This window comes from Osmerus eperlanus, chromosome 1 (genome assembly GCF_963692335.1).
Source record: "Osmerus eperlanus chromosome 1, fOsmEpe2.1, whole genome shotgun sequence".
NCBI classification, from domain to species: domain Eukaryota; kingdom Metazoa; phylum Chordata; class Actinopteri; order Osmeriformes; family Osmeridae; genus Osmerus; species Osmerus eperlanus.
Genome location: NC_085018.1, coordinates 8,493,722 through 8,520,448, shown reverse-complemented (window position 1 = coordinate 8,520,448; position 26,727 = coordinate 8,493,722). Strand labels below are relative to the sequence as shown.

Sequence of the window (26,727 nt, the reverse complement as noted above, 5' to 3'; positions counted from 1 at the left end):
ATACAGTGACTTGCTAAAGTAGGCAAATGGCTAGTAGTTAGAACATAACATTTCATAATAATTTCAGTTAATCAAACAGATGCAAACCCAGTGAAATAGGCTAGGCTAGCTAGCCAAATAACGCTAGTGTTACCGGCTCCAGACCTAGGGGATATCTGGACCGGCAGCAAGTGACACACAGGCTGAACAGTACTGTGTATCTTTGATTAAACTGTGAAAACACGGAGACACACAAGAGTTATCGTCTTGCTCAGACCCACGCCAGTTTAATACTGCGTACATAATAATCTTGCAATGCAATATAAAACCAATATATCACATTATACATATTATCTTGAGAAAATGCAAACAATCAAATATACTTGCATATGTAATAGTATAGTATAGTACTGACACGTCACATATATGATACTTTGCATCTCTATATTTACATGTAAATACCTATACCCGCATATCACCCAAAAGTAAAACATATAAACATCCAAAAGAATTTAACATCAATGCATTTCCACAAATGAAACAAGGATTTAACAACCACTAGTGTCTGTTCACCCACACAACCTTTATGCGCTATTCACAGGCCCATTTCACATGCGTAGTCTCACGCATGCGCAAGTTAACTGGCAGCGGCAAAATACATAAAAACGCAGGGCAGACACAACTTCAAACATAACAGTGCAGAAAAGCATCTGCTAATTATAACTAATTACTGTTGATCCGTTAAACATCTTTTCAATACAGCATGTTACCAACATTTCAGTACTGTACTTAAGGTTAAACGTAGTTTACCATTAGTATTGGAACGGGTTAGCATACTATTAGCCAGTCAATGGCGATCCTCAACAATGTTAGACAATCTGTTACTTATATCTACATAACTCACAAAGCTACCAACACACTATTGAAGATCACATTGATATCATATTCATATTTGAATAGCCATAAACTAATTTGGAATATGGTTTATTATACCTGTGAAAACACGGAGACCCACAAGAGTTATCGTCTTGCTCAGACCCACGCCAGTTTAATACTGCGTAGCAGGCTCGGAGGAAGCTATGGTCTCCCGTGATTCACCGGAGCGCTTCAGCGCCATCTAACGACCGGGCGTGTACAAACACGCTATAATGGAAAATTAGAATAGTTTTATGAATAAAAAAATTGAAGGGGGTGTCTGTTTAATGTAAACTAAATCTTAACTCGTTACACTCTCCTCTACTTTAAGAGATGTCTCCGGACATCTAGAACTAAACTAATAAGTCAAAGTCAGGTAGGGTATCAAAGTCTGGAAATGTCAATCATCAGCATGAGTATCGGTAAGTATGTGTCAGTGTCCGTCGGTCGTTTTAGTCTTCTGTCAGGTGTCTAGTATGTCCATACTGCTGGAGTAGGGTAATAGCATGGTTGTGGAAGGACTGGGCATGTAGGCATGGGGTACGGCACACCAGCATACATTGCATGTGCTCCCATCCTCCAAGGCTGGTATGTAGGCTGTCCTGACTGGTTGTATGTGAACATGCCTCTGGGTTTTACAACTCGAGTGGATCTCCGCAAGGGTTGCTCTCTCTCATCCACTGTTTCCAAGGCAGGTGCGGCCTCCATGTCAGGTTCCTCGTCCACAACATCTTCGAGTTGGCCCTGAACTTGAACAGATGGTAGCAGCTCAGTTTGTGTCAGCGTTTTGACTCGCTCTAGCATCATCAAAGGACGAGATTCCTCTTCTTGTTGTGCTTCATCTGACTCGGGTCCTTGAGTTGTAGGCTGGAACTCTGGCGCCACAGCCCTAAGTTCGCTGTGTGGCTCAGAATGCGATGGTCGGAGTCTGACTGATCTCCTTTCATACACGCGTAACGGTCTGGGGTTGCACGTATATCCTTCCTCATCCTCAGAATCGTTGGAGTCGGGTTCAATCATCTCTCTGGAGTTAGCAGGTCGTCTTGTTCTTTGTGGTTTCTTTTTCACACCACATCCCAGGTCATCAGGTTCGAGTGGCAAATCATTTACCGGTAGGAGGAGATTACGGTGGAGCACTCGGAGGGTTCGGTCACCTGTTTCTGCCTGAACTCGGTACACAGGTCCATTTCCCAGCCTTTCAATAACGCGATGCACCTTGTTCTCCCAGTATGCACGGAGTTTGCCCGGACCACCTCTCTCTGACAGGTTCCTGACGAGCACGTGGTCACCTGGTTCAAGCATGATTCCTTTGACACCCCAATCATAATGTTTTTTTCCTTTCGCCGAGCAGCTTTTGCTATTTTCTGATACGATAGGCCTCCTGCATCCGAGAAGCCCAGGTCTGTGCGTATTCCTGTCGCGTCTGTGTCTGCTGTTCAGGTTCAAGATTAAATAACAAATCGATGGGCAACCGTGGAGCTCTTCCAAAAAGGAGAAAGAAAGGCGAATAGCCCGTTGCTTCATGCCTTGTACAGTTATAAGCATGGACTATACTGGGTAGATGGTCTTTCCACTCAGCCTTCTTTCCTTCTTGCAGCGTCCGGAGCATTTGGAGAAGCGTTCTATTCAAGCGCTCAACGGGGTTTCCCTGCGGATGGTATGGGGTCGTTCGAGAATGGGAAATTCCTGCCAGCTGTTGGAGCCGTTGGAACAGGTTGTTCTCGAATTCCCGGCCCTGATCGTGATGGAGCTTTTGAGGGTACCCGAAGCGTGGAATAAAATCATAGAAGATCTTCTCGGCGGCAGGTTTTGCCAGACTTATTCCGAGTTGGATAGGCCTGTGCGAAGCGAGTAAAGTGATCAACCAGGACTAAGATGTACTCATAGCCACCTTTACTCAGTTCAAGATGTAGGTAGTCCACTGAGAGAAGTTCAAAGGGGACACTGGTCGTTATTGATCCCATTGGCGCTTTCTCATGGACGGTGGGTCGCTTTTGCTTAATACAGGGGCACCGGCGAATGACATAGTCTTCGATTTCACGCTGCATGAAAGGCCAGTAAAATCTTTGTCTCGCAAGGTGTATGACTTTGTCAGCCCCGACGTGTCCCATGTCGTCATGTAGGTGCTTAAGTACAGTTGCCTTTAGCGCATTGGGGAGTACCAGTTGTCTATGTTGTCCTGTCTGTCTATACAAAACCCCATCTTCAAGTCTGAGTCTGTTCCATTCATGTATCAGTCTTTGCGTTTCCTGGCCCATTTGTTTTCTGTCTTTTTCATTTGGGTTCCATCCCCTTTTCTTCAGTTTGATAACTTCACCAACAGATTCATCTGTTTTCTGAGCAGCTCTGATGTCTTCTGGGGTAAACATGACTGTGCTGGCAGGCACTGAACCGTCGCCACTGGAACCTATTTGAAGGGCAGCTGCCCATGGCACATCTCCGTCTCTCTGAGCTATGTTCCCTTGCCATATGGCAGATACAACATCTGGTGGCATAGACTCTGTGTACTCTGTGAGATGGTCCTGGAGCTTTACTGGATACCTTGATAGGGTGTCGGCGTCGATATTCGTCCTGCCTGGCCTGTATTTTATGTTGAAATGGAAATCAGTCAACTCAGCCACCCACCGGTGTCCGACTGCATTTAATTTGGCAGTGCTTAAAACGTAGGTAAGGGGATTGTTATCTGTGTAAACGGTAAACGTCGGTGCGTAATAAAGGTAGTCACTGAATTTATCGCAGATGGCCCACTTTAACGCAAGGAACTCAAGCTTGCTGGAATGAAGGTGATAGTTCTTCTCAGCAGGCGTGAGTGTCCTGGATCCGTATGCGATTACACAGAGTTTACTCCTCTGCTCCTGGTATAGCACAGCCCCCAGACCTTCGTTCGAAGCGTCAGTGTGCAGGATGAATGGCAAGTTAAAGTCGGGGTATGCCAAAATGGGAGGTTTGGTCAACATGTCAACCAGGTGTGATACCACAGCACTGTGTTCAGGAGTCCATTGGACTGGTGTCTTGGATGGCAGTTGACCACTTTTCATGCTCTTCTTTGAGGACCGAGTCGTTAAAAGTACTTTGCTGGAATCGCCAGGACTTTCTTGGAGTTTGAAAAGCGGCCGGGCTATTCTGGAGAAATCCTGAATGAAAGAGCGATAGTAGCCCAAGAAACCAAGGAGGGCTCTGACTTCTCCTACATTCTTTGGTTCCCTCTCCTTTTGTCGTAACACCGCCTCCAGGTCCTTAGGGTCTACCTGAATCCCGTCACTTGTCACCAGGCGTCCCACATGCCTCACTTGACGCTTGAACAGCTCACATTTCTTCGGCCGTAACTTGACACCATGCTCCCGTAGGCGACAGAGCACCCTTTTCAAGTCCTGGACGTGGTCATGGAAGGTTTTAGAAAAGCAGAGCACGTCATCCAAATATGGAGAGCAGCATTCGTCTCTTAGACCATCCAGCACACCCTCCATACATCTTTGGAATGCTGCAGGGGCGTTTGTAAGGCCGAATGGGAGGCGGATCCACTCATAAAACCCCCATGGCGTGCTAAAAGCGGTCATGTGTCGGCAGCTCTCCTCGACGAAGCCCTGGTGGTATGCACTGCCTTGGTCGAGTATTGAGAACCACGAGTTGCCCCCAAGGTTATCCAGCAGTTCCTGGATGCGGGGAAGTGGATGTCTGTCAGGGATCGTTTTACTGTTTAGCCCTCTAAAGTCGACACACAGACGTAAGCTCATGTCTTTTTTTCGGACGCAGACCACTGGAGAGGAATATGGTGAGGTGGATTTCCTTATCCATCCATGGTCCAACAAGTTTTGGACATACTCCTTGACCTCTCTGTATAGAGGCTTTGGGATCGCATTGTAGGACTTTTGAACTGGTGTTTCGTCTTTGAGGGCAATTTTCAGTTGCAGAGTTGGGATGCAACCTATGTCAGCATTGTCCTGGGCAAAAACATCAGACTGTTCCACTAACATCTCTCTGACAACCTCCTGTTCTTCCTCCCTTAGATGTGACAGGTCAACCGGAGGATGCCACTTGTTGTTCGTACACTGTGCACTGTTTAGGTTAGTCAGTGTTTTTTTTTCTAACGGAGCTGAGCATGTTCCAGCAGAATTTTTCTGCATGGTCTCGGAACTCAGTGAGGGATACTGAACTGGTTTCACTTCTATTATGTCTTCGAGAGTACCAAGGACTGTTCTCTGGGCTAGATAGATATCATGTCTAGTTGAATTCTGAATAGGGATTTTAGTGCATTTTGAAGACCCTCTAGGAACATCTACTAACGCTGGAAACAGCTCTAAACCCTCTGTACAGTTATTTTCTGGGCAGGGTTGGAACAACATTGTACCGTTCCCTGGCCACTCCCTAACTCGGCATTTAACTTCATATATTTTCCCAGCAGGGATAGTGACGCCTTTCTTGCCAATGCGCACATTACACAAAGGTGTCTCATCAGAAGCAGTTATCTGGAGGGCAGAAACCAGGGCCTCTACTGTGTTCTCAGTGACACTCAAAGCGTCCTTCAATATAGCGGTGACATCAGTGTCATTGCTATTGTCTACATTTGCTTTGATAACCTCAGTTATGACATTGCTACATAAAAGGGGACCGTTACAATTTTTACTAATCAGTAGAGGTACTCTAATAGTCACATATCCATGGTTCTGATTACCGATTCGAAGGTCAACTTCTGCCCATCCATCCAGGGGTACTTCTGTGCCATTAGCTGCAGATATTTCAAGAGATTGATTGTTAAATAGGGATTCGAGTGACTGGATTTTTACACAGGGCAACGCTTTCTCTATCCACTCACGGTTCACCATCGTCACTTGGGCCCCTGAGTCTAGCAGCATTTCAAGAGGCACGTAGTTAACCCTTGTGCTGCCTTCGGGTCACATGACCCAAAGGTTCATAACGAACCATCGTTGTGTTTACCCAATTTTACCCAATACAAAAACAAATTAAAATAATTTTCTTTTAAACTTTGCAATGTGGGGGGTCTGAGACAGCCCAACGGTTAAAAGAAAATGCTTCACTTTGTCTTTGTATGCGGTAAATCTGTCGCAATACGACGGTGGGTCACAATGACTGATGGGTCAGAATGACCCGAAGATAACACAAGGGTTAATGAAACAATGGACCATACATCGCTTCCCGATGAGTTCGGCCACACGTTTTTTTGAGGTTGGTTGACATGGTGGATTTGTCTGTAAGACGTTAGCTGGTTTGACCTTCACTGTGGGCTGTTCAATATTCGAGATCACTGGCTGCCCCTCTCCAGCGACCTCTTCCCATTTCCCGACAATTTCTTTTGAAGACAACCAATGGCCCTATGTCCCGCCTGACCACAAATGAAACAATGGGGACAGCTCATGTTACTATTTTGTACACATTCCTTGCACCTACCCCTTGTATCAGTTACAGGTGGCTGAGGACGACTTTGTATACCTGGGCCTCCAGATTTCACATTCTCAGTCGTTTTGGCCATCTGGGCCAGATGCTTGGTCAAGGAGGACACTTGTGCCGTCAGCTCGTTAATGGCATCACGGTTAGCCTTTAACTCAGAGTCAACTTTGGTTTGATTAGTCGGTTCAGTCATGTCTAGTTTTAGCTACTGTGCCCAGGCGTTTTAACCTCCCTTCTTCCTCATTGGTAGATTTGGTCATTTGTTTTAACAGTAAATCATCATTGACCTGCATGTTTGAGAGAAAGGGTTTAAGATCACGTTTAACGTGACCATTTCTCTCATTTAGCCCTTGATACAGTGTGTGAAGGAAAGCGCCCTGAACCAGTGTTTTGCCATAACTAAAATCTACACCAGGTTGTTGTGACTCAAAAAGTACTCTCTGTTTTAAACCCATTACCCTGTAGAGAAACTGCTGTGGACTCTCTGTCTTGCTGTTTAGCATTATTTAGTTCTTGAAAAAGCTCAGTTACATTTTTGTCCCTAATATGGGAGCGAAGGAATCTTTTTAAACCCTCTACTGTAAGGTCATCTTTACTCGTTAGCATTTCCCTGAAGGTACCAGGCTTAGTTATCTTGAGCACTGCTCGCATTACCTCTGACTCACTAAACCCCTCTTGTAGACTTGTATCAATCTGTTTACAAAGGTTATTGTATGATATGTCAGAACCTGTATCAGAGATTTGACCACCATGTAGTTTACATTCCCTTCGTGGTAGCAGGGCTGTTACATCTGTCAATCTTACCACCGGATCAGTGCTGGATGAACTCATTCTGTCCAGGTGAATTTTCCTGGTAGGTTCATGAGTGTCTCTGTCCATGGTTGATAGGTGTGTGTGGATGTTCTCATCCTTGCTAGCAGAAGGGATGTGTTCATGTTGGTGAGTCGTTGCATCTTCCATGAGCTGCGTTGCCACATCACCAACTTCAGCGGCTCCAGTGTCTGGAACTGGTGACAGCTCATGGAGCAGGTCATGCAGAATGAGGAGTTGAGTCATGCCTTCGTCTTCCCTAGCTTTTAACTCATCACTTCTGATGTACTCAATGATAAAGTAATAGAGCTCAGGCTCACTTAGTTTGTCCATATTGTAAATCTCTTGGCCATCATTAATGGTAGTTGCAACCTCTTGCAGCTGGCTAACATTCAAATCAGGAAGTTTCTTTTGGATCTTGAAGATCAGCATCCGTCGTGGGGTTACTGTAGCCATCTCAACCTTTCTCCTGTGACCGTCGCACTCTGGATGACTCTAGACGCAGTAGCCTTCCCTGAAGCTTGGGCACAGGATCTCGCCGTTGCTCTGGCTGCTTTCCCCGCTCGATGATGCTGAATCCCGAGCCCCCAATTGTTACCGGCTCCAGACCTAGGGGATATCTGGACCGGCAGCAAGTGACACACAGGCTGAACAGTACTGTGTATCTTTGATTAAACTGTGAAAACACGGAGACACACAAGAGTTATCGTCTTGCTCAGACCCACGCCAGTTTAATACTGCGTACATAATAATCTTGCAATGCAATATAAAACCAATATATCACATTATACATATTATCTTGAGAAAATGCAAACAATCAAATATACTTGCATATGTAATAGTATAGTATAGTACTGACACGTCACATATATGATACTTTGCATCTCTATATTTACATGTAGATACCTATACCCGCATATCACCCAAAAGTAAAACATATAAACATCCAAAAGAATTTAACATCAATGCATTTCCACAAATGAAACAAGGATTTAACAACCACTAGTGTCTGTTCACCCACACAACCTTTATGCGCTATTCACAGGCCCATTTCACATGCGTAGTCTCACGCATGCGCAAGTTAACTGGCAGCGGCAAAATACATAAAAACGCAGGGCAGACACAAGTTCAAACATAACAGTGCAGAAAAGCATCTGCTAATTATAACTCAATACTGTTGATCCGTTAAACATCTTTTCAATACAGCATGTTACCAACATTTCAGTACTGTACTTAAGGTTAAACGTAGTTTACCATTAGTATTGGAACGGGTTAGCTAGCATACTATTAGCCAGTCAATGGCGATCCTCAACAATGTTAGACAATCTGTTACTTATATCTACATAACTCACAAAGCTACCAACACACTATTGAAGATCACATTGATATCATATTCATATTTGAATAGCCATAAACTAATTTGGAATATGGTTTATTATACCTGTGAAAACACGGAGACACACAAGAGTTATCGTCTTGCTCAGACCCACGCCAGTTTAATACTGTAGCAGGCTCGGAGGAAGCTATGGTCTCCCGTGATTCACCGGAGCGCTTTAGCGCCATCTAACGACCGGGCGTGTACAAACACGCTATAATGGAAAATTAGAATAGTTTTATGAATAAAAAAATTGAAGGGGGTGTTAACCCGTTACACTAGCATCGCTAACAACATTACTAATTCAACTTTGGTAGTCTAACCGAGCTCTTTGTAAGTTCGTTTTAGATATAATTGTATATGATAGTGTGGACAATAAGACACGGACGCGGTCTCTTTTCATAACTTGTATTTTACCACTGCTCTTCTTGACATCGCCATTCGAACATCCCTCACTGATTTCACGTAATGCTTTCAGCATCAAGCCTACGGCAACTCCCAGGGACAAAACACCCTTGTCCATTGTCACATAGAAACGTCTGCTACAGTAGGCTATCCTCAGGATTTGCAAGGTAGCTAAACTTCTAACATATTTAAATAATTTTGTAGACATAACAATGGATTCTACCACTAAATGAGTGACTTGGATTTATTTCTGGACATACTATCCACAAACGAAGTGTGTTACACAATGCTGTAACGCCTGGGACACACTGCCTGCGATCGCCTGCGATCTGCTGCGACGCGCCTGGAAGCGCCTCCTTTTTTCTTGTCTTTAACGGATTCAGTGATGTGGAATGAGATCGGGAGCTTGGTGAACTATCTTACCGGTAACTTGCTTGTTGGACTCGCTAGTTATTTTAATTTAGCCTATTCAGCCTCCCAAGTATGTTCTTTATGCTATTGTGTAGCTGAATAACTGTTAAAGTGTTACGTTAACATACCGGACACCTATACAGCCTGTTGTTCTGTGTGCTAATGTGTAGTTGAATAACTTGCTTTTCCAGATTAAATGTCTGTTCTTGGTCTTGGATTTTGTGAAATACATTTCTAAATAAATGCAATTTAGGCCTATAGTCCAGTGTGATTTATATGTTTTTTTCCTCTTCATGATGCATTTTTTGACTGATGCGATGTATACGCCGGATCGATTTATAGTCCAAAAATATGGTATACAGCCTGCATAAATATTCATACTATTTATTTACTTTCTTTGTAGGCTACATTTGTTAAAAGAATCAAAGCTGAAATTTGAAAACCATTCAATCAGAATTTCATGGATTACATAAACAACAAAAATTCTAAAAAAAAAAAGATTTAAAGTAAACATGTGCTCTCAAAAGATTTATAAACCAATTATTAAAAATATTCCTTTACAAATGATTAGACTAAGAAGAGAACAAATTAAATACACAGTGGCAAATTCCATGAGCCTAGGATAAACCAAGTACTTTTTACCGATTAAAAATAGCACAAATACATTTCTAATGAAATGTCTGGTAAAAGAATGCTATCCAAAATGGCGGCATCGCTACCTTATAAGTGGCCGTTGTAAAAACCCACACCAGAGCCTCTTGTCTTCTATGCTCTTTGATATTTACAAGGGAACCGAAGTTATGACCAAGTTCACGTGAATGACTGGATGCTTCAGTCGGTGAATTTAGAATCATGCAACAAGAGTCCATGGCTATTTATGGATGTAAGACATAATTTTGGATGAAATATTTCACTTTGCTGGATTGTTTAGACGTTTGACAATGTAACCAGACCATTTTTGTTGGGATGTTTTGTATAACTGTACAACTGTGAGTGTCAATAGGTGACTCGTCTCTGTTTTCTTTCAGTTTGTTGACATATTAGTGGTCGGGAAAATACGTATATTGTACCATTTGTTGCGACTGAATCTTGAAATGGTGTACATCAATAGAATCACAAGAATCCTATCTCTCCAACGATATATGGCATGTGTAACAGTCTTATATAAACTATTTGGTGCGTGCGTAGCATAGTTTAGTACTTAACAATCTGACGGCCCCCGGGTGGCCCATGGAACACTCATTTTGGAGTGTAATTAGATGCCTGCCTCAGCTAGAGTAGGAGCAAAAATACAGATGAAATTCTATTGGATTAAAACAAGACCACCCCAACTAATGTTGCTTAAGTTTTGATTCTGCAGACATTGTGGGGTTAGAATTAGTATTTGAATTACATTACAGGTTGGGGTTAGGGACAGTTTTAGGGTTAATAAGTAAGTTTAGAGTTCAGGTTAGGTTTTTGGGTTAAGGTTTGGGATTGGGGAAAACCGGATTGGACTGAATTCACGTTAAGCCACACCCACCTTAATTACCATTGTTAGTCCATCAAGCATTGCTTCTTTGTATAGCAGATACTACTGTAAACTGCTGTATAAGTAGCATACTGTACCGATCAGTGTAAGTGATTATTTTTGGAGTAATGCCTCCAGATCGACGGTTAGATGTCAGATCATATTTGCAAAACTGGATTTTAAAAGATTACTTACTAGTATGATTAACTACTGCTAATATAATAATAATCCAGTTTTGGATTAAATAGTAACCATAATTTGAAATCCAGTTTTGCAAATGTAATCTCACATCTAATAGCTAACTAGTGTAGGCCTACAGAGAGAGTACAATAAAACAGTACGATGAAACAGACAAAAGTATGTTTGTTAATCTTTAAGATATTCAGCTGAGAATGGGGCATACCACTAGCCTGGGTGCCAGCCAAATTTAGCCCGCCCACAAACAAATTTGGTCGGGAAGTTGGGTCTGGGGTCGCTCGGTTGGGGAAAAACTATGTCCGAACAAGAGCTGTTCGGACCAATCAAATTGTCAGGGCGGGCTTTATACGATGATGGACAGATGATTAACAGTAACGTAATCAACCACATCACCAAAGAGCGCTTGGGTTGAATTCGTTTTCAACAAACAACATACTACGTTGCTCTGATTAGTTGTAGGTCTATCCAATTGAGTGAAGAGGCATTTTTTTCCGGGTTTGGTTGAAACACGCCCCATACTCACAGCCCAACGGAGCGATATCAGACTCATATTCTGACTAGCATATCACACTGTTTTACTCATTTGTATGTTCCATATGGCATTTTGCACCTTAACGACCGAAAGCTTGATGGATCTTCTTCAAGTAGTGACCGGTAGCTAAGGTAGGATTAGTCAAAGCCGTTTTGGGGCATGGCTTTTGCGATAGGTCAATTACATTTATAGTGTAAGTAGGGTGAAGTGCCTTGCCTAAGGACACAACATCATATTGCACGGCCAGGAATCAAACCGGCAACCTTCTGATTAATAGCCCGATTCCCTAAACGCTCAGCCATCTGACTCCCCCAATTGCGAGTCCTCACAAGAATAGCAATACAAACTTGTGTGTGTGTGCGCACGCTTGAGGCCAAGTAGAGTCAGGCTGAGCCAGCACCACAGATTACATTTAGTCATTTAGCAGACGCTCTTATCCAGAGCGACTTACAGTAAGTACAGGGACATTCCCCCCCGAGGCAAGTAGGGTGAAGTGCCTTGCCCAAGGACACTACGTCATTTGGCAGAGCCGGGAATCGAACCGGTAACCTTCAGATTACTAGCCCGACTCCCTAACCGCTCAGCCACCTGACTCCCTGTTCACGGGAGATAAAGTTTATACAGGAAAAAGTAGCTCCCTTGTCCTCCTTAATCCATAGGGCCAGCAAAATTTTTATTAATGACAGGACAGAGGATAGGGACATTTATTTGGTCTATGATTCATCGTGTTATTGTGATACGAACCCTGAGGTATTTTAAGAGGAGATTTTTAAACTTTGCATACAAGCATTATGTCACAAACGCTGTTTTCTGGGTCAGGCAACACAACGTTGCCCTCTTTATTCTGTTAGAAAATATTCGAAAGAGAAAGACAGCCAGAGAATAACATGGTGGTGATATAACCTAGGGTTGCAATTGAGGTCATTAAAGGTGAATACAAATATGAAGTACTTTGAGTCCATTGATGTTTGGCCACAGCATGGTTTATTACTATGGGTAATAGCTTTTATAGGCATAATATCCTCATGAACAACAGATTAAAGTTCCCTCAGTGACATCACACACAGGGTTACTCAAGTTTCCTCATCTCTGGTAATCTCTCTCTCTGGGTTTAAAATCATTGAACCCTGTTATTGGCAGACAGCATGAGTTCATCCTTTATGATTTAGGCTATTTCTGGGATTCCAACTGAAAATGCTAGTAAAATACATACACCTGAAAAGCTGTAACATGCTGATAATTAATTGATATATAAACTAAGTAAACAATGGTTGTTCTGGCCTGAACTTGCTCACTGCTTCGTGCATCGAGGAATTTGAAGAACTTTGTATTCTGTGACTTGCTTTTAACACATTTTGGCCTGTTTACTGGTTTAGAGTTAAAGCAACTTAGATCTCATTGGCAGCTACCCGAGAAAACATGACGACATAATGATTTAATTTACATTTAGTCATTTAGCAGACGCTCTTATCCAGAGCGCCTTATAGTAAGTACAGGGACATTCCCCCGAGGCAAGTAGGGTGAAGTGCCTTGCCCAAGGACAACGTCATTTTTGCACGGCCGGGAATCGAACCAACAACCTTCTGATTAACAGCCCGACTCCCTAACCGCTCAGCCATCTGACCTCCTTTTATTATTATAATATTGGGTTCCTCCTTAATAATAATTTTGATGGAGCTTCAGAATTGCAATTTTAACTGAAGTTTTACTACCTTGAGAGCTAGCCTCTGAGATGTCCTCTGTTCACCCGCTTTGCTGTCTTCACTGGGTGTCTATTTTTAGGATGTGATTCACCAGAGCCGGGATGCTCTTTTGACCCTGGAGGTGAACAGTGGACCCTGAGGCGCTTGGTGCGTGTGTGTGTAACTGTACTGTATGTGTGTGTGTGTGGGGGGGGGGGGGAATTTAGCTCCACTGCTCAATAGGTATGCTACTTCAGTAGAAATAAAATGAATAAGAAACGTCTCTGGGCTTTTATGGCATGTCACTCTGTCAAGCTTTGAGTAACAGACAGGCTAAACATGAGGGCTAAAAGCTGACAACGAGAGAGAAGGGGAGAGAGGGGTACGATGAGAGATAGCATATTTTTTGTTTATTTGGTAGAAAAATCTTGGTAACCCTTCCTTTTACAGTCCCTTAAGTACTAGGTATTTACATAGAAAGTAAAGGGTATGTTATGTGTTTTATTGGGTATTACCGATTGGTACCAAGGTGGTAAATACCTAGATAATTCGAAGTATTTACCCATTAACTAAATACTAACGTACTGGTCATTACTGGGTATATTTTCTGTATTATTAGGTATTATCGATTGGTACCAAGGTGGTAAATACCTAGATAATTCGAAGTATTTACCAATTAACTAAATACTAACGTGCTGGTCATTACTGGGTAATTTTCACTGGTCCTAATTAGGTAAAGACAGAGGACAAAACTTAGTATTTACCTGGAAACTTATAAATATTACTATTTAAATACCGCTGGTAGTAAGTTGGTAACAACGGGAGATATATATGGTAAATTATAATGTGTTATTGGGTAAATACCGCTGCTACTAAGTAGGTAAAGACGGCCAAGCTCCAGCAGGATTACGAACAAAATACTCTGCTATTACCCTGCAGTTACGTAAGGTTTATGTCGGTAACAGTCCACGTCTAATGAGAAGATAAGATAGTACTTTACAATAAAATACCTTTTCAGATACATTTATTGATGATGGCCTCATTTACTTGGCTGGTATAGCTACCTACCTCCGCGGGAAGAGTTTTCCTCTACTGTCACGGTAAATCTTCTTGGATACTGGGTATGTTCTTGCGCATGTTTGGACTATTTACTCAGTAAGTAATCTGAAACTGGACTGTAAAAGGAAGCCGTGTTTGTTTCCATGGTGTTACCAGGCTCTTACCATACCCTTTTTAAGCGAATACCACTTTGTCAACGTTACCCTTAGTAAGAACTTGTACTATATGTTCCAAGGCGATACCAGGTAAACATGGATATTTACTCAGTAAGTAATATGAAACTGGACTGTAAAAGGAAGCCGTGTTTGTTGCCATAGTGTTACCAGGCTCTTACCATACCCTTTGTAAGCGAATACCACTTTGTCAACGTTACCCTTAGTAAGAACTTGTACTATATGTTCCAAGGCGATACCAGGTAAACATGGATATTTACTCAGTAAGTAATATGAAACTGGACTGTAAAAGGAAGCCGTGTTTGTTGCCATAGTGTTACCAGGCTCTTACCATACCCTTTGTAAGCGAATACCTACGGTGGCCGACATGTGCAAACGCGCTGCAAATTAAGAAAACACATGCAAATAGACAAAACACAAGCAAATTAAGAAAACAATTTCATGAATTTGACAACACATGCGCAGCATTCAGCAAACGCGCTGCAAATACACACAACACAACCAAATACATAAACGCGTTGCAAAAACGAAAGCACTCAAACCAAAAACGCTGCCAATACATAAACGCGTTGCAATAACGAAAGCACGCAAACCAAAAACGCTGCATCCAGTTTTCACAACGAAAGTTGTCCAGGCCTCTAGGTGGAGCGCTAAATGGAACAGCTTGATTTTCGGCCCAACGGAGCGAGAGAGAGAGAGACATATGAGAAGTTTGTTTTGGAAATGGGACCAAAATCGAAGTTGCCCTTTTGAAAAACTGTCAAAGAGGAGGGCCGCATGTAAAAATGAAAATAACCTTTTTATGTCGCCTCTTTACTTCGATGTTGGTCCAAACTTCTCATATGCTCTCTCTCTTTCGCTCCGTGGGGCCGAAAATCAAGATGTTGGTTTGTGTGCTTTCGTTTTTGCAACGCGTTTATGTATTTGGTTGTGTTGTGTGTATTTGCAGCGCGTTTGCTGAATGCTGCGCATGTGTTGTCAAATTCATGAAATTGTTTTCTTAATTTGCTTGTGTTTTGTCTATTTGCATGTGTTTTCTTAATTTGCAGCGCGTTTGCACATGTCGGCCACCGTAGGTATTCGCTTACAAAGGGTATGGTAAGAGCCTGGTAACACCATGGAAACAAACACAGCTTCCTTTTACAGTCCAGTTTCAGATTACTTACTGAGTAAATAGTCCAAACATGCGCAAGAACATACCCAGTATCCAAGAAGATTTACCGTGACAGTAGAGGAAAACTCTTCCCGCGGAGGTAGGTAGCTATACCAGCCAAGTAAATGAGGCCATCATCAATAAATGTATCTGAAAAGGTATTTTATTGTAAAGTACTATCTTATCTTCTCATTAGACGTGGACTGTTACCGACATAAACCTTACGTAACTGCAGGGTAATAGTAGAGTATTTTGTTCGTAATCCTGCTGGAGCTTGGCCGTCTTTACCTACTTAGTAGCAGCGGTTTTTACCCAATAACACATTATAATTTACCATATATATCTCCCATTGTTACCAACTTACTACCAGCGGTATTTAAATAGTAATATTTATAAGTTTCCAGGTAAATACTAAGTTTTGTCCTCTGTTTACCTAATTAGGGCCAGTGAAAATTACCCAGTAATGACCAGCACGTTAGTATTTAGTTAATGGGTAAATACTTCGAATTATCTAGGTATTTACCACCTTGGTACCAATCGGTAATACCCAATAATACAGAAAATATACCCAGTAATGACCAGCACGTTAGTATTTAGTTAATGGGTAAATACTTCGAATCATCTAGGTATTTACCACCTTGGTACCAATCGGTAATACCCAATAAAACACATAACATACCCTTTACTTTCTATGTAAATACCTAGTACTTAAGGGACTGTAAAAGGAAGGGTTACCAAAATCTTAGCTCAGTTGAAAATCACCTCAGTTTTTCTTTTTTAAATCAACTTAGAAATTATCTTAAAAGAAGGAAGTGCTGGTATGATCATGTCTACAGGAAATTACTTTAAAAACAGGTATTTTCTCTAATTCTATGATTTGTTTTGTCTTTGTGCAGGAGGGCCTCAAGACCTATGCTTTCCTGGTCTTTGTGGTGGTCTGCGTGCTCGGTGCCTTATATCTGTACTTCATCCTCCCTGAGACCAAAAAAAAGACTTTTGTTGAAATCAGCCAGAGCTTCGCCAAGATCAACAAGATCCAAGATCAAGATGTTTTGAAAGACAAGGAAATGGAAGGAGTACTGAATGTCAAACCTGGAACCAAAGAAGTGGAGAACGAGATAGAAAGCGACATCATCGAGATGGAAAGTTCCTTCTAATTAGAACAAAAGCTGCTCAATGACAGTTACACTACTCTAAAATGTATTTGTATGTATGTATATATTTATTAGGCTGGTGCAGGGATGCCATTTTCTGTATCTGCTTCGCAAACCAAAGTATCTGTTTGTATTCAGAAGGGTATAGGAAGTGGGCAGGGTTTTTTTTTTTTTTTACCGTGGTTTGAAGCATCAAGCCTAATCATGATAACTCGTCTAAATTAATCATTAACTATTTTTGAAAACAATGTAATATTTGAAATAAATTGTCTTTCAAATCAATATTTATAAATTATTTAGTGTTTTTAGTAGGGCGGCTGTGGCTCAAGGGTTAGAGATGGTCGTCTGCTTATCGCAAGGTTGGCGGTTCGATCCCTGACTCCTCCCAGGCCATGTGCCGAAGTATCCTTGAGCAAGACTTGGAACCTCTAGTTGCTCCAGATGGGCAGGCCGGCGCCTTGCATGGCAGCTCCGCCGCTGTCGGTATGTGTGAGTGTGAGTATGAATGGGTGAATGAGAGGCAAAAAATGTAACGTGCTTTGAGTACCGCTAAGGTAGATATGATATTGCATTTACCGCCATTGAGCTGAATTTGTCCACCTTATAATGTGGTCTCATTGATGCTGTTCTTATGTATATTCCACTATGGCAATTTCCTTTAATTAAAATAAAGTTTTGATTTGATTTGAGTTTAGGTTGAAAGGGCAATCCAAACCTCAGACTCCAGAAGAAAACATAGTGACAGTCAGCCTTATCATCAATGTCATTGTGTGCTGTTGAGTTATAGCAACTGCCTCCTCAGATCTGGCCTCAAAGAGGCAACACCCATTTGTGCCACAACAAGGCACTACATTACTAGCCGTTGGGTATTCTGAAAGTGGAATAAGCGCCCAAACACCGTTTTACAAGAACCATAAAAAATGGCAACAAAGGTCAAATCCAGGCAGGCCACTAACACAGTGTAACTGTGCAAAAGACAGCGATACACCAAACTGCAATGCTGGAATCTAGCGAACCTAGCCATTTTAATAACTCTTAACTTTGAAAGGATTCAAACTGAAATATCCCAACACCTCCCTTGAAAGCCACTCCTCCAAAACACATGAACGTGCTGCCTGACTACTGCCGGGAGCTAGGTAGACAGACAGACAAGTACCGTGTCCAATCATTGCATTCGGTCCGAATGCCATCCAATCATTAGTGCCGGTTTAACCTTAATGATTGTTTGTGTTTATTATAGTCCTGTGACGCCCACCGATATCAGATTGATTTCATTTTACTGTCAAACCTTAAAATGTATTGGTTGCTATCAAGATTTGAAGTTTATGTCAGAAAATATTGAATGCAGAACAAAGGATCAGTTGTGGCCAGTTTAGTAGTTGCTGCTGTAGTGTATGTGGCACATACACAGTGCATGATTGTACAATACCATCTGTAGTTTCTTTGTGGGTTTCTGTGGATGAGTTACTGTCAGCAAAATCCAATTGATAAACACCTTAATCTGATTTTATTCCGATTCTGACAGAAACAGCTGACTTTAGACCACTCCAAAAACGTTATAATTTTCAATATCCAAGTGCCGTGTTTCAAGTGTATTCTGCATCAGGACAAGAACAGGAAAATGCTGACCAAGTTTACATTTGCATGCCAAGAGAAAATGGTTTCTCCTCATTATTCTCTGAGCAAATCGCCATGATTAATGAAGTCTCAATAATATACTGACCTGTCTTCAGTCAAGTTCATATCAAGTCAAGTCAATATGAGCACTGCAGCACCTTTTGCTTCTTGTCCAGAAGGAGGATTTGTAAGCTAGGAGACACTCACACCTCTCTTATATGCTCAAGGTTTTGCTTGATATTACTGAGAACTCATTGTGTGACCTCCTGTTGCATTGGTTTTCTTCTGAAAAGTAACAGTCAAGATGTGGACTGATTGGTTGCTCTCACAGTTCATAATTGGATATAATAGGGAATGTGGACCATTGTTCTCTGTTCTTCTTCGGTCTTTTTCTAATGTCTAATGTTTCTGGTATTTATTTATATATACAGTATATACCAATCAAATTGCTAACATAACTTTCCAGTATACTTTTATACTTTTATACCAGACATATTTTAGTAAGTATAAGTGCACAAATATACCCATTACAACATAATGGATTGAAGAAGAATACTTACACTTATAATACAAAGTAACTATAATACTAACAAATACAACTTTTGTTGTCATTCTAAATTGTACAAATTACTGAGTGGTGACAGGACACAAAAGTTCCCATATTGCAGCCATAAGACGTGTTGCAGCCCTATTAGAGAGAGAAGCATGTATGCGCAAGTGACATAAAAGTAGTAAAATAAGCAATGCACATGTATGACCCATTTTCAGAAGAGATTTAAAACAGTGATATAGATGAAATAAGAGCATGGAGGACCTGGATTCCAGGAGAGACACATATTCCAGAAGATTAAAGTGCTAATACTGGAAATAATGTCTTTATTAAAACCCTGTGAGAAGGCCGGCATTAAGGGAGGGAGATAGCAATGAAAGGAGAGAAGCACATAGTAAAAATTATAGACATGGGATCTAGATCCTCCCTAAATCTCACTGCAGTCAAACTGCTTTTCAACACATGGACTCAACTTAGAGGGGATGTGTGACCAGAGTGACGTCAGTCACACATGGCACCAGAAAGGGGTTACTTGCACTTGTGTGTAGAGTGTCAAAATGTTTTGATGCCCATGGACTAAGGAACCCTGGGATGCACAGATGGACAATCAGTTGTGACACAGCAGTGTCGCAGTGTCGTAGTGAAACATCATGAATCCAAACGAGGCTCCATGAAATTACCACCCCCTGAGACAACACATTTTCTGCATTGGCAAGCCGGCAGGCGGGTGAGGAGAAAGATAATTGGAAGTGTCAGGTCTGTAGCTCTGTTTCACATTTGTGAAGAAGAATCACTTAATGTACAGTTATTCTATTCTATTACAGATAGGATATCAAGAAGCATAAATACCAAAATTCACTTGAGGTCTGGAGCAGATGAAGTTTCTGATATGACATTGTCTCAGTCAAAATCATAAATTAAAAGAGACTAAGAATGCAGGGTGTAATTACTCTGACATTATGCAAAGTGGCACTGGTGAACTATGTGGGGGTGCTATGCAAATAGCTTTAGTAACATCTGTGAAGGCTGAATTTAAAGTATTTTGAAATGTAGGCAACAGGAGGGTGCCTTGTAGTTAATTACATAAAAAGGTTTGCGAGACAAAATGAAAGTTGGACAATTTGATTGAAAGGCAATTTCAAGTCATTTAATGTTTTAAACCAAAATATCACTCAAGATGAGACAACAATCAGAAATATCAAATTGATGTGTAGAACCAGGGTCTACAATATTAATGTATAATAGCATGTTTTCGTTTGTCATTATGGAGTATTGTGTGTAGAATAAACTTCCTATAATACAGCAATATGTGCAAAGTGTAGTGATCTGAATACTTCCAAAGTAAACAACCTGAAATGCTTTTTGGTATGTTATGAAAATATCTTACACAAATATTAAAACTCGTAGATGTACTCGCATGTGATATAGATTTAGGTGTTTGTTAAACTCTTTCTCCAATTAGCTGGTTGTTAATACTTTTACACCTAAAACCAAAACTGATTGTCTACCGTGGAGACAGACAAAACATTCCTTCACAGTTACTTGACTGCTGACAGCACCACTGACTGCTGACAGCAAAAGCTGTTGGAAAAAAAGGATTGAAAATAAACTTGACAAGAGTGGTGGCATCAATCTTTTCATCCCCTTGTTGTGAGTGGGCATATTTTGATCAATAGGCAATCCACAACCTTAGGTGTAATCTTGACATAGATATACTGTAAAAATTATAAGTGTTGGGATGACTTTAGCCCTGTGGTGATAAATGGTGTCTGCACTTGATAACAAACTACCTGATTTGGCATGAAGGCTATTTTAACATGAAGAGTTTGTGTCACCTGAAGCAGCTGTCAGCGCCTGAAGTCTCTACCCTTGTGGTTAGGAGTGGGCTGGACTGCTCTAGACACCCCAGAGAACTGTCATACAGTTGTATTACAGTTGTGTGTGTGTGAGTGTGTGTGTGTGTACACCATGTATATTTACGGAACAACCATAGTCTCTGTCTCTGTTCCTGCAGTTTTTTTACTTTCTCATACTCATTAATGGACAGTGATTAGCTTGAAGTACAATTCCACTCTTCACCAAGCCCCTGTCAAGTAGTACCAGTGTGTATTTATGAACCATCAGTCATCCTGATGCATCAACTTTGCATAAAAGTGTCTAAAGTCTGAAATACTAACCTGTGATGGAATAGAGGGCTTTCTTATGGTTGTTTTACAAAACGTGAGGAAGGCAGTGCACGTGTTCTATACAATATAAAGCCTTTAAGCAGTGCACAACCAGGTAAAAAAAATAGGGAAGGAAAGATTAACTTTAAAGAGAGCAATACCATACAGAGGGAATGAATGACTCACTCACAGCCAGAGCTGTATGGATTTTCAGTTTAATACTTAAGGCCACCACACACGGCAGGCGAGCATTGATAGTATAATATAATTGGAAACAGTGACGTCTCTGATATCACTATGGCTGCCTTTGGGAAAAGCTCTGTGATGCAGCATGCCATGCTGAAGAAAGCTTTGTGACATGTTGGCAAGGTTTGCCACCAGCAAGTGTGTTCACTTTGGATTTTGGTATCATGAGCGCTTTCTCATGAAATCGGAGTGAATTCCGTGAAATATTGCAGTGTTTATGGTGAACTAGATTATCTCTTTTGATAATAGCTCTTTGTAAAAAAGACAGGATAGTTTGATGCCTTTTATTACACATACATTTGAATAATATAAACTTTAAGACAAATATTTTATATAAAAATGGAAATATCAATTAAAATGTTAACTTAACTGCTTTTTGCGGATGATGTGGTCCTGTTGGCTTCATCGGGCCGTGACCTCCAGCTCTCACTGGAGCGGTTCGCAACCGAATGCGAAGCGGCTGGGATGGGAATCAGCACCTCCAAATCTGAGGCCATGGTTATCGACCGGAAAAAGGTGGAGTGCAATCTCCGGGTCAGGGAGGAGATCTTGTCCCAAGCGGAGGAGTTCAAGTATCTCGGGGTCTTGTTCACGAGTGAGGAAAGAATGGAGCACGAGATCGACAGGCGGATCGGTGCGGCGTCCGCAGGGATGCGGGCTCTGCATCGGTCCGTTGTGGTGAAGAAGGAGCTGAGTCGAAAGGCGAAGCTCTCTATTTACCAGTCGATCTACATTCCTACCCTCACCTATGGTCACGAACTGTGGGTAGTGACCGCAAGAACGAGATCGCGAATACAAGCGGCCGAAATGAGTTTTCTCCGCAGGGTGTCCGGGCTCTCCCTTAGAGATAGGGTGAGAAGCTCGGTCATCCGGGAGGGGCTCAGAGTAGAACCGCTGCTCCTCCGCGTCGAGAGGGGCCAGTTGAGGTGGCTCGGGCATCTGATAAGGATGCCTCCTGGACGCCTCCCTGGTGAGGTGTTCTGGGCACGTCCCACTGGGAAGAGGCCCCGGGGAAGACCCAGGACACGCTGGAGGGACTATGTCTCTCGGCTGGCCTGGGAACGCCTCGGGGTCCCCCAGGAAGAGCTGGTGGAAGTGGCCGGGGAGAGGAAAGTCTGGGCCTCCCTGCTTAGGTTGCTGCCCCCGCGACCCGACCCCCGGACAAGCGGAAGATGATGGATGGATGGATGTTAACTTAATGTCTATATAAATATAATAACTATTGTCAAGCAATAATATCGAGTGAGTTTTTAAACTGTAATGCAGGTGTTGTTCATCGTTTTTTTTTATCTATGCTCTCTCTAGAAGGACACACTGAAGGAGCAACAGTACAGTAAACATGCATCTACCAGAGAGAAAATATTTATTCAGAACACAAGCTCCACTCCGTTTTTAAAGTCTTTCACTCGGAAGTGGTTGAAATGTTGTCAAGATATTGTTCAAAATATGAAAAAATTCTGGGATGAAGCTAAACCCAGCGCTTTTCTTTCAGATAAAAGTGCTAGAGCTATATGGACTTACATCTTAATTATGATTGCAAAATCATGACTATAAAAACATGCAATCAGCATGATCTAGCAGAAGGCAGCTTGTTTGCCGAAACGCTGTAGAGCAGTACATGAATGAGTGTCTGCAGGTAACAGTGAAGCATGGTGGAGGTTCCTTGCAAGTTTGGGGCTGTATTTCTGCAGATGGAGTGGGGATTTGGTCAGGATCGACAGTCTCCTCAATGCTGCAGGCAGATACTCATTCATCATGCAATATCACCAGGGAGGCAGCTGATTAGCCCCAAATTTCTTCTGCAGCATGACAAAGACCTCAAACATGCAGAAAAAGTCATTAAGAAGTATCTTCAGCGTCCTGGAAGTGATGTAGTGGCCCCCACAGAGTCCTGGTTCCAACATCATCGAGTGTATCTGGGATTAAATGAAGAGAGAGAAGGAACTGAGGCTGCCTAAAGCCACAGAAGAACTGTGGTTAATTCTCCAAGATGTTTGGGCCAAAACTGCTCAAAAACTGTGTGCAAGTGTACCTAGAAGAGTGGATGATGTTTTGACGGCAAAGTGTGGTCACACAAAATATTGATTTGATAGATTTTCCTCTGTTCACTCACTTTGCATTTAGAAAATTAATATATATAATCTTTGAAATTCTAACATCTTGAGCAATTTTTTGTTGTGAACCATGCCCTTGCTGAATTCCATAGATGGGGGACCTTACTTGAAAACCTAATCCTGATGCAGGTCGTCATAAGAAAGATACTAAAGCTGAGGACTTCAACCTTAGCAGATTGTCAATGTCAAAGGTGACTGTTAAGTACATGGGTATCATTTGACTGACAGAGCCTGAGAAATGGTTGAAATGTGTGAGTCTCACGGCTAATGCGTGAGACTTGAGAGCCCTGGCTATGGACTATGTGGACTTTATTACTGCCGTACTTGATCGGGACATTCCTAACTCACGCCTCACTTCCCGACCTCCCTCTTGCTCTCCAGTTAAGTGGTCACTACATGTTCATTGACCCCCACTGTTGCGAGAGAAACCACGGAAGTAAGGAACCATATTGACTCTGGACTATGATCCACTATTGGTTGGTGTCAAGGAACAAATTTGGTCTATTTTTGGTGGCCAAGACGCGAAGCGGCGAAGCCACCTTAAGTGTTTCTACATATTCTTCTTCTTCTTATTATTATTATTGGTGGCCAATAATAATAAGCCTTTGGCGAGAGCACAACCTTTGTTCTCTCACATATATATTATATATGTGAGATATATAGTGTGATATATATATAGTTAACAGCATTCTCACTATTGTTTTCCTGTTTCTCTTTATTATTATTATTGTTGGAATGCTGCTTCAGCATTCCAAGTATTGTTCTTTGAATCTTTATTGTTGGAATGCTGCTTCAGCATTCCAAGTATTATTCTTTGAATCTTTATTCAACTTATTGTTGGAATGTTGCTTCAGCATTGAACCGTTCAGCTATCAAAAAGTTCAGCAGTTTCAGGCCATGGGTGCTATGACTTTTCAGCTTTGTACCTCTTATGCTTGAATTAATATAAATCAATATTCATAGTATTTTTAACATGGGTTTCCAATGGAGTTTTTTTCAAATCCTCTCAAAGTTCTTTAAACTTCTTCAACTTCAAAATCCTTCTTCTTCCTCAATCTTTCAGCTAGAGCCACCATTTAAACTTTAAAATGTTGACAAAACTAAACTATTTTTAAATAATTCAACTTTTTGATATCCATTCAACTTTTTTCAATATCACTGATTATGTTTCATGACTTTTTCAAGCCGTTTCTGAGATTTACATGGGTGTGTACATGAAACCCTAGAGTGCAGACTGAAACGCTTAGAGTGGAGGGCAGCTTCGGATGTCGTTGAAAAAATATTTCTAGTTTGCCAGCATTGCCACAATTTTCGCTCTTCATGCTTCATTTTTAGATCAATAGATAGCTAATTTTGTGCTGGTCGTAGACAGTTGTCTGTTGAATCCAACAGACGTACACATTTTTTCATAGCCCCACGAAAGCGAGACAAAGTCCAACTCTCGCCCCATAGAGACCAATGCAAATCTGGTGACAAAATCGTCAGAGAAAGCAAAAAAAACAAGATTTTGAAACTGCCGGTATTTCTGACCGCACAGAAATATAAAGGACATCTCTGGTTTCGGCAGAGTCTTGGGTCTCTGAAAATATCCTTATTTTTTGGATTGGACGTTTAGTTTTGCGTCTAGGTTAACTTGTTTGAGGTGTGGATGCTAGGTAAATGTTCGTTTTTCTCTCTGCCTAGCTCGTTAGCCATCACAGCTGCGCCATCACCGTGGCAACCAAACAAACACGCACCAGGAAAGCAAAAGGAACACGTTTTCGAAACTGCAGGTAGAGTCGTATTTCTGACTGCACAGACATATAAAGAATATCTCTGGTTTAGGCAGAGTCTTGGGTCTCGGAAAATATCCTTATTTTTTGGATTGGACGTATAGTTTTGCGTCTAGGTTAACTTGTTTGAGGTGTGGATTCTAGCTACATTAGTTATTCTCTCTGCCCAGCTCGTTAGCGATCACAGCTGCTCCATCGCCGTGGCAACCAAACAAGCACCAGGAAAGCAGAAGGAACACGTTTTTGAAACTGCAGGTAGAGTCGTATTTCTGACTGCACAGACATATAAAGAATATCTCCGGTTTCGGCAGAGTCTTGGGTCTCGGAAAATATCCTTAGATTTTGGACTGGACGTACAGTTTTGCGTCTAGGTTATCTTGTTTGAGGTGTGGATTCTAGCTACATTTCTCTTATTCTCTGCCCTCAGCGCGTTAGCAATCATAGCTGCACCATCACCGTAACGACAGACACGCACCACTCAGTCTCTTACACAGGTGATTGGTACGTTTACTTGACCATGAGAAACCCGATTACTAGCAATTGTCGGTTTATGCCAATAATACGATTACTCCGTTTACATGTGTAATTAGTTATGCGATTACTCAATAAACGCGTCTACATGATTCTTTTTATTAATCGTTGTATGCTCCACGGACAAAACTTGCACCATCATCCTTCTGCAACACAGTGTCGCCGTGTCTTCCTGTATCGGCCCTACTGCTGTATGTTTCATTCCATCAACACATTGAATCCTACTAAGAAAGCCGAGTAAACGCACTCAATGCACACATCTGCTACTGCTATTACTATCCCAACTATAATTTCAGCTGATAAGACTATAATATTCTTTTTATGACTAGCTAGCCTAGGCCTACTTCTTCTTCTGTTTAACAGTTCAGCTTTCAGCTTCTCCCGCATTGTATTTCAGCTCTTAGCGTTGTTAGATGATGCAGTTCAGTTTCCACACTGCCTCTTTTGTGTGACTCACACATTTCAGCTTGCGGGTATTTTCTCATTTCAGTATTTTCAGCCATTTAAAAAAAATAATTTCAGATTTCAGCATTCCAACGCATTTTCAGCAGGACATGCCTTTTCTAGTTATTGTTGGAATGCTGCTTCAGCATTCCAAGTATTGTTCTTTGAATCTTTATTCAACTTATTATTGTTGGAATGCTGCTTCAGCATTCCAAGTATTGTTCGTTGAATCTTTATTCAACTTATTATTATTTATCTTCTATTTCTTCCGTAGCACCTTTCAGCGCCTTCAAATATTCAGCTATTAAAACCGTTCAGCTATCAAAAAATTCAGCAGTTTCAGGCCATGGGTGCTATGACTTTTCAGCTTTGTACCTCTTATGCTTGAATTAATATAAATCAATATTAATAATATTTTTAACATGGGTTTCCAATGGAGTTTTCTTTCAAATCCTCTCAAACTTCTTTAAACTTCTTCAACTTCCAAATCCTTCTTCTTCCTCAATCTTTCAGCTAGAGCCACCAT

The 26,727-nt window shown here is 41.6% G+C and overlaps 1 protein-coding gene across 9 annotated transcripts in view; it reads left to right on the top strand.

Annotated features, from left to right (window-relative positions):
• Window positions 1–26,727, top strand: part of slc2a9l2 (solute carrier family 2 member 9, like 2) — a 241,947-nt gene that overhangs the window by 157,298 nt on the left and 57,922 nt on the right. For 7 of the 9 annotated variants that reach the window (XM_062457010.1, XM_062456972.1, XM_062456981.1 and 4 more), the window contains one exon: window positions 16,505–17,038. The exons of 1 other annotated variant lie outside the window; for it this stretch is intronic. In XM_062457010.1, the coding sequence (XP_062312994.1) occupies window positions 16,505–16,765 (261 nt within the window). In that variant the 3' untranslated portion in view covers window positions 16,766–17,038. Of the gene's footprint in view, window positions 1–13,323; window positions 13,392–16,504; window positions 17,039–26,727 lie in introns of those variants that run through there. One more of the 9 variants, XM_062457037.1, reaches the window with a different exon arrangement.